The sequence below is a fragment of the Euwallacea similis genome, chromosome 12 (assembly GCF_039881205.1).
Source record: "Euwallacea similis isolate ESF13 chromosome 12, ESF131.1, whole genome shotgun sequence".
NCBI lineage: Eukaryota > Metazoa > Arthropoda > Insecta > Coleoptera > Curculionidae > Euwallacea > Euwallacea similis.
Window position 1 is genome coordinate 869,281 of NC_089620.1, and position 12,385 is coordinate 881,665.

Consider the following 12,385-nt stretch of genomic DNA (forward strand, 5'->3'; position numbering starts at 1 on the left):
GTAACTTTAAGGCTACATTTCCTCCTAGGAGATAATCAGCATTTAACGGCACTAAATGCAGGGATATTATAGCTTTGACTTCTATTCATACATTAGGGCTGACCACAATCTGAAAAAATGAATGAAGAGTTGAAGACTGCAGTAGGTACTGATAGTTTATTGTAATTGAACTTAACACTGGCAAAAGGAGAAGTAACATTTTCTGTAACTGCTCATCAAGCAAAAACTAAAATATTTTTATGCTCTGATCAAATTATGCAGCTTTCTCGATATGACAGTGAAAGATCAACATTGCAATAAAAGCCTTAATTTTTTTTTATGAAACTTTCTGAATCAAAGGTTTCACACTGATTTAGTAACACATTTTGAGATAACAATTAAACCATTTAATTTGTAGCCAAAAAGTTAACCATACAGCTAGATAATCCACTAGACGTTGGAGTCTCTCAATACTCTCACTCTACGTAACCGTAGGGGTTACCGCAAGAGTCTCAATACTCTCGCCCTACGTAATCGTAGAGATCACAAGAACCATCACTGATTATATCACTATTTTCCACTAAATTCACAATGGCACTAGGATGGGCACCCGAACAGTCCATAATACTCATGTGGCAGAGAGAAAACGGATCCTCATCAGCATATTATTTATTGATTGCGTAATAATCCGACCATCTTCATTCAGGTGGGTTCGACCTGTGCGTACTTACGGTCAAAAAAAGCGTCGTCGTTGTGGCACACCTCGTTTTTTGAAACACTCTCACTTATTTGAGTTTGGGTACTGATCTCGCCAAATTGGGATGTTCGTTTTTATACGAGCGGATCATCTTTTGCATTTGACTCATTGTCTGCATGGTGCGGTGGTACCACCTCCAAGTCACCGCGGCCGGTACTCCTTGAGCAGCAAAGAAGATACGAGTATATGTTATTGGAATCTCCTTTTAATTATGCACATAAGTGATGTTATCAGCCACTAAATAATATGCCTACCTACTTAATTTTATTCGCACGGTAACTATCTTCCCAACAAGGAAATAAATACAGACCGGGCCGGGTGGTAAACTTGAGAAGATAATTTGTTACAAGTTTACAACATACCTATACCAGTTTTTGGAGGCTAAATAAATTACGTGCAACAAAGCTTCCCCCTAAGGCTTATGATTTAAAACCTAAACATTCCATATCTAATAAAATATTTCGTCTGGACCCAATATTGATCATCGAGAAATACCCTTGCTGAATTGGCCTCTCTCCAACTTATTGCTGAGGAGTTCAACTCAAAGTTCTTTAACAAATCGAAAAAAAGTCCAGGAATTTGGTCATTAATTGATTGATCGATGATATTATTCTTTCGACCCTTCCTTAATTCACTTGACTTGGAAGATTGTCGAGCCCCTTTCTATTCCCGCTTTCCTGGGCATTTTATTAACTCTTAATTCTTCTGGCCTTGCTGTTTGTCGTTGTCCTTTCTTTTCCTCCTTGGCCCTGACGCTTTACTAATCTTCTTTTCTTGAAGCCTAAGATGAAGCGTTTCTCTAAACTAACTTTTTTTGCTCAGGCGTTTATCTGAATTTTCTTTCTTGAGCGCGGAGCTCGTATATATACGTAATAATACTTTAGGAGTTGAGCCTTATAGAGTCTTTGATCTTTCTTGATTTCGTCTAAATTTGCCTTTAGAACTTGCTTGCTGGTCCGGGCGCTTTTCAACCTCAAGTTTCTGTCTTACCACTCATCAATAATTCCCGTAATTTTTTTTCAATACTACATAGAAAAGCACCACTAGCAACACTGTTATACAAGGTGTCCATTTAAGAGTCTCTCGGATTCTTATGAGTTTATTTGTGATTTCATAAAAAAATCAATTATAGGGATGCATATGAGACTAATAAAAACGATTTTTTAATACTAGTGATAACCCTACAGGGTGTCCCAAAAAAGTGGAGTCACAAAGTGTAATTTTTTCAAATGAGACCACGTGTGTTTTTTTACGTGATAGAATTGTCTCTTGAACCTGTGTTACTTCCTAGATTTTTATTACCCTGGGATGCAACGACTCGAAGCAATGACGTCTTAAAAGAAATTTTAGATATTTGCAGTGCCCATAAAAACATCAATGCCGCAGTTAGCTTAAATTAGATTTCAATAATTTTAGGATGAATTCTCATGTAAGATCACCTTAGCACGCACGAATATTCATTTAGCCAAAAATACATACAGGGAGTTCACAATAACAACTTTAATTTTCGCCTTTTCAACTTCAATTTTCTTGATTTTTTCAAATAGGATAGTGTGTTTTTTTATCACATAGGACGAAAGAATATTCAATTTTCTTCATTTTGATATAAAATAATATTATATTTATCTTGAGTGTTAATGGAATTATTAATTATTCCAAGAAAACCTGCATTCATAGGTAAGTGCATGAGTGTGATGCATTCGTTGCCATGATTTCGATGTTATTTTTTTAGGTTTTAACGGCTCTGACCTCCTGACTAATTTACAAAGTGACGTGCAGTTTATTTTATTCACCTAAAACCTGCTTCTTTCAACTTTTCTTTTTATAATTAACACTTTCTAGCAGTTCAAAACACTCTTTTAGTCTTTCTAGGCTTCTTACATCAAGATGTCCTCCTTTATTAGGAAATGTCGTACGTAAATTCGAAATGCTATAAGGGGCACAAATAAGTTTCCGCCGTTTGATGTCAAAAACTAGGAATTTATTGTGAAAGAACGGTGCATTATGTTTTACTCAAAGTATTGTCCATCGCTAACCACTACTTTTTCCCATCTTTTTGGCAGCATTCGAATACCACGTCGGAAGAACTCTTCATCTTTTGAAGCTATCCATGAATCGACCCAATCTTTGGTATCTTCATATGATGTAAAGCGCTGCTCAGACAGAACGTATACCATCGACTGGAATAAGTGATAGTCGGATGGAGCAAGGCCTGGTGAATATAGCGGGTGGAGTAGAATTTCCCAATTAAGTGTTTCCAAATAGGTTTTGATCGGTACCGCAACATGCTGACGAGCATTATCATGTAGGAGAACAATTTTATCATGTCTGGAGTAGTAACGGGCGCGTTTTTCCTTGAGTGCTCGGCTCAATCTCATTAATTGTGTTCGGTAGAGAGTTCCAGTAATGGTTGTGTTCGGTTTGAGCAATTCAATATATGGCACAACATACGTTTTTTTCCATAAATATTTGGTTTGACTGTCGATGTTGAAGCATGGCCAGGTGGTCCCCATGATTTTCTCTTCTTTGGGTTATCGTAATGGATCCGTTTTTCATCGCCAGTGACTACTTGACGTAAAAAACTCTTTTTTTATGTCTAGCAAGCAGCATTTCACTCATGCAAAATCGGCGTTCAACGTCTCTCGGTTTCAATCCATAAGGAACCCAATTCCCAACATTTTCAAACGATGCGAAATTGCTTGTTGAGTCCCTTCTAATGTAAGTGCAAGTTCTTTTTGCGTTTGGGATGAATCTTCCTCCAATAATACTTCCAATTCCATATCTTCGTACACTTTAGGTTTTCCACTGCGTTCTTTGTTTTCGACGTCCACGTTCCATTCACCGTTTTTAAATTTGTGAAACCACTCGCAATAACTTCTCTCATTTGAAGTAGCTTCACCATATGTTTCTACAAACAATCGATGCGCCTCAGCTGCAGATTTTTTCAAATTAAAGAAGTAAATTAAAAGTTCCCGCAAATGACACTTATTCGGCGCAAAACTTGACATTATTAAACGAAAGAAATTATGTAATGCTTATAAGGAGTCACTAATATTTCAAGTTGTTACTAATGTTCACTGTTATTACTAGATGACCAAACTTGGAACAGTACGTTTTACATCTGATAATTTCCAGATAATCTTCGGGTGGGGCCATGTTTTGTCAAACGGCGGAAACTTATTTATACACCTTATAATTAAAAAAAAATTCCTCAGATTAATCAGTTACGTAAATCATCCTAATAACTTCTTATTGATAATTCTTCATTTTGATGATGGCTAGTTTTAAAATAAACATATTTCGAAGGCACAGAAAACCGTAGATGAGCTCTCAAAACTTAAAACAAACAACATGGCAACACATGCTTAACACTCAGGCACTTACCCATGACTGCAGATTTTCCTGAAACAATAATTCCATTAAGATTTGAAATAAATATGATATTGCTTTATGCCAAAATGAAAAACACCGAATTTTCTTTCGGCCTATGTCATAAAAAACATACCATCCTTTTTGAAAAAATCAAGAAAATTAAACATGAAAAGGTAAAAATTTAAGTTGTTATTGTGAACACTCTGTATATATTTTTGGCTAAATGAATATTCGTGTCTGCTAAGGTGATCTGACATGAGAATCCATCCTAAAATGATCGAAATCTAACTTGAGCTAACTGCCATATTAATTTTTTTGTGAGGGACTGCAAATGTCTAAAATTTCTTTTAAACCGTCATAGCTTCGAGTCACTGCATCCCATTGTAAAAAAAGTCTGGAAACTAACGCAAGCTTAAGATTCTATCATGTGAAAAAATACAGGTGGTCCCATTAAAAAAATATATACTTTATGACGGCCTGCCTTTTTGGGGCACTCTGTAGGGTTGTCTCTAATTTAAAATTCGCCTTCTTTAGCCTCATATACATCTCCGTAATTGATTTTTTATGAAATCACAAATACTCATAGAACCCCGAGGAGTTGTAAAATGGACACCCTGTATTTTTACCAGTTAATTTTCTTTAGAACCTTTAACTCGTCGCTTCTCTCTCTTCTCCTCGAAAGTAGAAGGCTGCCTCGGAAGGTTAACTCAGAACCGGAAGTTCGGGAGTCGCTCGGTTAAGTAACCCGAGTGCCTTCAGTAACTTTCCGAAACTTGCTACCTTAATAAATCGAGAAAAATAATAGCGCAGTGTAGCGTTGAGATGTGAGTTATCGGCCTCATTTACAAGTGCAACAATTACAAAATCGCCGATGATGAAGAAGTAGGTAGATGAAATGCCACGCAATAAAATTTTCTTGTGCAAAGAAACACCGAATAATCTACATCTGAAACCCATCAATTGATTCATCATTCACAGAACACATGATGAAGAAATGTTTTCGCTGAAGGTACAGGGTCATTTTCAAATTGTATCTGTGGGTGGCGGGTGATATTTATGTTATGAAGTCACCCATCCAAGGTGATGTTCAATTGTAACCATATTTGTTACGCACTTTAAATTGCTCAGTAGAAATTCGCGTAGAAAGTCCGATGTGGTCGACATCGATTTGATGGCTTTTGACTCACGAAAGCAACTGTTGATCCTTTTTAATCCTGTTGCTTAATAAATCGTCATTTTACGTAACAACTATGAGTCGTGCCAATATTTTCTGACCCGAACGCCACACTTTGTGACGGCGAGTAATAATAAAATTGCGGTTTTGAAAAGCGTGGGTACGATTTTACTGCTTCCTACACTAGAATCCAGTTCATAATTTTCCCTTTTCGATATGCAATTATCGTTTGACGTATAACCTTTGGCTCTTAGACATGCCAAATGGAAGGTTCAGATGGCCTATGGAAATTGAAACCCATAGATCAGTACCACCTACCAATGTTTTAAGAATAATTTAAGAGAACTGGTTATCTACGGTTTGCTATCCGGTAGTTTGGACATATTGCTAATTTAATTGATTAATTTACATGAATGGCAATAACCGAAAATAAATAGTTACGTAATAGTGGGTAAAATTGTTTGCTTACAAAATTCTATTTTCAGCATTTTCCTGCTCGTTTCCATTCATTAACCACTTACAATAAAAGCGTGCTTTAAACGTTTCTTAGTTTTTAGCACCGTTTATCCATCAACAGAGAAAGTTACTTCACGGCTCTGATCTTTTGGAGGCGTATTCGAAATCCTGCATCACATAGACAATTCTTATCTATCTTCATCTACGTCGCTGTTACGACGCTGAACCTCGTGACATCAAATTTCAAGACCCCTGTTTAGGGGGGCCACGTACTCTTCTTTATTTTTCTTTACGTGTCTGAAACATCAATTTCATTAGAAACAGACCATGTTTTACACGTGAAACCGTAGGTCCGGTTAAGGTCAAAATATTTCGTATAATCAATTTGTACGAAGATCAGTCATCAGTCGAGGAATGAATGATCCTTGTGATTTTTAAATATTTTCGTAGAACCTGTAAAATCATTAATTATTTTATTTGTTCAATTCGACAAGCTGCACGAGAAGGATGTGTGATGTGTGAAAGAGGAAAACCAAAGACCTTTACTAGGTACGCTCGAAGATCCGTCTGTTGAATCCGGCGATGTTAATGCAGCGGAAAAAAACAGTAAACTGATAATTACTGTATTGCTCTTATGGTCGGTAACTCATATTTAAAATATGCCTGTAATATAAATTTCACTGAAAAGGTTGTCGCGTTTTCCAAGGTAAAAGAAGACTGTGTTTAGCTTATTGTTTTTTTTTAATTTTTTTTGTATTTTCTATTTTTTTAATTTTTTTTTCCTTTTTGTATTTTCACTACTCGTTTTCTGTATTTTTTCTTTCCGGACAGAGTTACTATAGATATTAACATTTTGTTCCGAATTATTTTTTGTTCAAATTTTTTTATGTAGGCTATCATTGGCTAATTTGTGTGTGCTCAAGATGGACCATTCGTCAATTTTACCACATGCCCATAAATTAAAAAAAAACTTAAATATATTCAAAAAAGCTCTACATAAAAATACATAAACATACATAAAGTACTCTATTGAACAAATAAACTATCACAAGAGTGAGATCAACGATTAAAAAATAACGATATGATTAAGGCTAAAGTCACGATTAATGAGGCCATCGCAAGCTAGTTTCCTCTGCATTATACTGTTTCTTGACGCTGAAATAGAAAATGAACAAGTAGAAAAATTGACCTTTTTAGCTAAGTTCAAATTTAAGCCCTGCGGAGCGTCCTTGTCCGGCAGACATTATTAATTATACTTTCCTCCAGCTTCATTTAAGGTCAATTTCAATTAGTGATTCAATATTTGGAAACACAATGTTTATTTGCCTAGATTGGACAGGCTGATATTTATTGTTGGGTTTAAAAATAAATAAAAATGTCACTAAGCGGAAATTTGCATGATTTATTCCAGTCATTGTTAACGCAGAAAATACATAATACACTGAAAAAGAATTACACTGTGAGCGTAAGAAAAGCGATGTTATTCGTGCTGATTGGAGTGCGGAAAGTCGCAGTAAGTCAAAGTCGTGATGTAAAAGTTTCACTTATTGTTGTTAGATTTGAATATTCTTAAAAATATATGGATATAAAACCTGTGTTTCATTATTCTTAAGAATTTCTCTGCAAACCTGAGTAGTAAGTAAATAAAAAAAATAAAAATCTCCTATAATAACACCATACGTGTTCGGTTACCTTCTTTTGGCTCATTTTTTTAAAACTTTAAACAAGGAAGTCGGGCGTGCGTTATTTATGTGATGGAGACTTTTTCATTTCCCATAAAGTACCGCGTAAGTACCGACGCGTTCAGAGAACAAATGATTTTACAAGACAATTTTGCCAGATATTATCCGATTAATTTATTTGTTATGAAACTGAATATTTCGAAGGTGATGTCATTCGCGAGCAAGAACCTTAACATTTACGGATTTTTATATTTTAATAATTATTTCTGAAGTTTTACTGTTGTTTTTGGCTGTACAAAATTTCAATTACGCGGCTAATGAATTTCTAACAATAATAACATCAATTAGTCTTTGGGTCACGGTACAAAAAGCCACAGCACCTTACGTTAAATTTTTTATTCAATCGAATGTTGCCCAATCAATAAAAACTCAGACGATTATAGACGCACACGGCGCTTTAATCCTCTTTGTCATACCTATTTCATAAGTTTACTAATAAAATTAAATACAAGCATTATATTAAGAGAAGATTAATAAGTAAAAGCTTATATTTACTTGATTGATTTAAGATCATTACTTTCCTACCTCTTAAAATTAGGCACGTTAGCGACTTATTTTATTTGAATTCACATAAGTAAGTCGTGAAGATTAACAACCATGTATGCTTATATAGAAAACGGTTTAGACATTTTTTTCTGAGTATTTCGTACTTCCGCGAGTCAATAGGTTATCCATATTTCATTGAAGTTAACAGAAAAAAATCTTAGATACGTGACCTTTAACGTACCTCCACTAATTACTAAGATTTGACCTTTCCGTTACCTACTAAGCTAATGCATGCCTTTGTCAAAGAAAGACCGGTAAATAATCAAAGAAAAACAATTTCAAAATTTTGTTGTTCTAAATCATTTGCCAAATTAGCGTCTCCTTGAAAATATCGCTTTTGGTGATAGGATTAAAAGGATGTAACTAAGTGGGAGTGCAAGCAATTTTTTTTACAAATTACTTTGAAAATGGCTACAAAAATATTCAACAAATCGAGATATTTTTGAAGCGTATTTTTTTAATATACTAAACAACGTTTCCTTTGGATGTTCAGGGGCAACAGAATTTGTATAACAATGCTAAATTCCCGAAATGTATGTCAAGAAATTACAACTTATCCACTATGACAACACAAACAAAATTCCTTAATCGACACCCGGTGTGGGTGTCGCGACATATTTTTCAAATTTAATCCCAAATGGTCGTTTGTTGTTCCAGTTTGGCATCGTGTTGTTTCAGTTAATCGCCTATTTCGTTATTCTGACGCAACAGCTAAGAATTTTTAAGGTAAAAACAGAGAAATTATAATAATTAGAAGCACTTATGAAGAATCAGGCCAAGGCAGTCCGGACTTGAAGCTTATAGACCTCAAAGGTAAACTTTGGGGATTTACGATTTTATTGAAATTCTTTTGCTATGGCTAATCAACGATCGGCCAAGCGAATAATTTCATTAATTTTGCACTAAGTGGAATATATATTATTTTAATTTACTCGAACGCGGAAAACACCTTACTGGTTAAAAGCGTTATCCAGAACAACTTGAATGCAATACCAAAACAAGAAAAAGGATTATGTAGATTCGATAGTCAGAAATGCTCATAAAATTGGTGCTCCAGACTTGAGCTCATTTGATTTTACTGATGACACCTTATGATACATCCGCATTTATTGCTTAATTAAATTATTGAAGTTGGAATTGGATCTTTTTTTTAATTATATTGAACTAGGCAGCTCTGAAATATTAAAGCATAGTTAGGGTCATATTTTGGAGCCAAGTACAACCTTAAAGTGTCCTTAGAATACCACTCTTATTTTTGGTTTTTCAGTTATTTGGAAAAAATGTTTCAATTGTATCAGTCATTACAGATAATATCATAAAATTACTTTTGGAATCAGAGTGAAAAGCCCCGATTAAAAGAAATCGATAAAATTTGATTTTTGCTAAATATCTAGCAAGCCATGGACTTTTTCAAAAAACTAAAAGTGGCTTTAAATTGGTCTCCTAAAACTGCAATTCTTTCCCTATTTAACTGATTTCGTAACTCCGCTAGTTTCCAAGATCCCTTCACTAATCATCGAAAAAAACTCACCCTGTATAAAATAATTATATACATAATGTTATCCTTATCTTGGACATACCGTATATAATTTCGTGTCGCGTATCGATTTTTAAATCGATGATATGTACATTTGCAAAAGGCTGTGGAGTTTTTTGTATGTTTTGAAACGATAACATTTCTCAGGTGATTCAGTTTGTGTGTAATAGTGTCAGCGCGACGACAAAGATGTTCATAATATGTACTGAATAAATTAATAATCGGGTATATTTTATTTTTTGTGAAATACGTCACTAGTGTAGCTGACGTTTAAAGAGCGACAGTGAGTGTCGCCAAATACTTTTTTCTTCGTTTACGGTGAAAGCAAAAAGTATACAATTTCCGAAGTGAAAATTTAATTAATAAGGAAAAAATTATTGAAGCAAAAAATTAATTATTAAAGGAAAAAAATATAAAAATTATGCAATAAAATTAAATAATATAATCTAAGAAATTATAAACATTTTCATTACAGTAACTAAAAATAAAGAGCTCAAAAATAAGATTTTTTAATTTCAAGAACAACTCCAAATTCTCTGTACATTCCTTCCGCACCTTGAGTATTGCCTTGTTCATGTCCAATGAGGCATAATACTCAGATACTTGAGAACTATCCCTTAGCTTGACAATTTCAGCGCAACAGGAAATAATTATTTTTTCAACTATCCATGGAAATTTAGCTACAATTGAACTAGTGAAATAATCTACAAAAAAAAGAAATTCATAAAGCTATTTATTCATTAAAAAAGTGAGATGTTGTGTGGACACCTTCATAAAGCCATAAATCTTCAAGAAACTTCACTTCATAAAACTCCAGCTCCTTATATGTTAATAACTTCTCCAAAATGTGATCAATAATTGCCTTATCACACTCCCCATTGTTCACATTCATTACTGCATAACAAAACCCAATTTGCTTTTTCCTAGATTCTTTTGAATCGATTCTGCTACCAATATTTGAATGCACGTTCCCACATACTATCAAGTGATCAATCAAATTCTGGCAAGTTTCGTAGTGTGAAATATTCCTTTGCAAATGTATTTGATCGTTATGCAATCGTTCTTTATCCATTTGCTTTATATACTCAAGCTTTCTTGCGTTGCTTTTCCGGCATTTATTTCTTCTCTTGTAAAAACTTGACACCTGACTATGAGTATCTAAAGGCAATTGATCCATTTCTTTCTGGATTAATTGGATTAAAACTTTGATGTTAGGCAACAGTGTGTCACAAAATTCTTTTTTGTGCTGATTTAAATATATTTTGGTACTGCCCTGGGTTAAGTAAAATGTTGGTGTTTGGCATATATTGTTTACAAATTTCTGAAATAATCACAAAAATAGTTATGAGCTAAAAGCTAAAATATTAAAGATTTTATGTATTCAATGGTTTTTGTTTCTTGGTGAAATGTACTTACTACACAAAAACTATGGATTGCTGAAAAGACACAAATTCACCATGAACATTACAATTAAAAATTAAAATAATTAAAGAGAGCTCTATGTCGAAAAAACTAACCAATGTAACAATAAAACCTCCCAACGAGTACATTCTTCTGAATTTTAGTGCACCCTAAATTAACTAAATACTCTAAGGCAAATTATTAAATATACAGTTGCCAGCTTTTAAAGACTATAATATTTATACCAGTGTATAGTATAATGACGAAATATGATTCACATTTTATTAAACAGGGTTATTTAGCATAATTTCCCATGAAAATTATGGTTCATATGCAAAATGTTCCTTTCCAAGACTTTAGATGGCTTAAACACATTTTCAGTGTTCTTACTTTTTTAAAAAAAGGCTGTCATGTGGCCGATGTGGAATACACACCTGCAGAGACTATAGCAGGGTTTTAACAGCAACTGCTTATGCTTAATCTGTCGAAGAGGTACTTATCATATCTGTTAGTGTGCCCAAAATCCTCTGGCTTGGTTTTTAACCAGATCGCCACAATTAAACACCCAGCAGACACAGGTAAGATTTTACATGGTCATTCATATTTAAAACAACAAAAAAATAATCATTTAACTGAATATTATAAAAAGGGGCTGTTGAAAGCTAGACAAAGAGGGATTTAAATTAAATTTGATGAATTTGGATGATTTAGTTAAATTAATTATCTGTGGATGGCATTGACAAGACATAGGCACAGATAAACTATTCAGAAAACTTCTGTATTTTATTATTGAATAGAGTATTATTAAATATTTTGTTATTTTCTGCCGCATATCTGGCCTGTTTGTGTGGTTGCAACTGGAACCTTTTTATGGATATAATAGGTACTGTTACAATGCAATAAGTATATTTATCTTACGTAGTGATTCAAAAATTGGAGAATAATCCAAAGTGTACCTTGAGGAAGTGGTTATTCAAATACACAGCAACTGCATACTTACTAACAAATTACACCGTCTTGTTGAGCTTAATGTGCTATTTTCTCCCAAAGATGTATAAACAGCCTCAGTCACATTGCTAGCAATTGATTCTAAAGCCCTTGTTTGTAACATTGGATATGAATAATCTCCTGCAGATCCATTTTTGCCAGCAGCTAATAAATTCAAAATCTGAGTTTTAATAAAACTGTTATCCTGTTCTTCCATTTTAGTTATTGTTTGGTGCTTTTATATGTTAAATAATATAGTTTTTATGCTTTTTTAAACTTATAACTGCTAGACATGTATTTTCAAATTTTAAAACTGTGTTGTTTATGGTAAATGAGAACGTCAAATCTGACAGGAGTCAGTAATTTCACTTGGCGTCTATTTAGAATTCTAACTCGAGCAGAGAGTGTAAAGAGAGCGTAAGTGTTGGATGTGA

The 12,385-nt window shown here is 33.9% G+C and overlaps 2 protein-coding genes across 2 annotated transcripts in view; both read right to left on the bottom strand.

The window, feature by feature from the left end:
* LOC136412726 (mucin-2-like) overlaps positions 1-886 on the bottom strand; it is a 37,937-nt gene extending 37,051 nt beyond the window's left edge. Inside the window, exon 1 of the mRNA XM_066395895.1 lies at positions 711-886. The gene's annotated coding sequence lies outside the window, so the exon portion shown is untranslated. The remainder of the gene's footprint in view (positions 1-710) is intronic.
* Positions 887-9,982: 9,096 nt separating this feature from the next.
* LOC136412351 (uncharacterized) lies at positions 9,983-12,297 on the bottom strand. The gene is made up of 3 exons (XM_066395401.1): positions 11,965-12,297; positions 10,332-10,884; positions 9,983-10,267 (listed from the first exon to the last, which is right to left on the bottom strand). The coding sequence occupies exons 1-3, from the start codon at positions 12,166-12,168 to the stop codon at positions 9,996-9,998; spliced, it is 1,029 nt and encodes a 342-aa protein (XP_066251498.1). The 5' UTR covers positions 12,169-12,297; the 3' UTR covers positions 9,983-9,995.
* Positions 12,298-12,385: the final 88 nt, after the last annotated feature.

Bases quoted from the DNA above. Each gene is read 5' to 3' on its own strand.
- LOC136412351 (XM_066395401.1), bottom strand. From the start codon at position 12,168: ATGGAAGAACAGGATAACAGTTTTATTAAAACTCAGATTTTGAATTTA. The intron at 10,885-11,964 runs GTAAGTATGCAG...TGATTATTTCAG, and splicing joins CAAGACGGTGTAATTTGTTA to AAATTTGTAAACAATATATG. The intron at 10,268-10,331 runs GTGTCCACACAA...TTTTTTTTGTAG, and splicing joins AGATTTATGGCTTTATGAAG to ATTATTTCACTAGTTCAATT.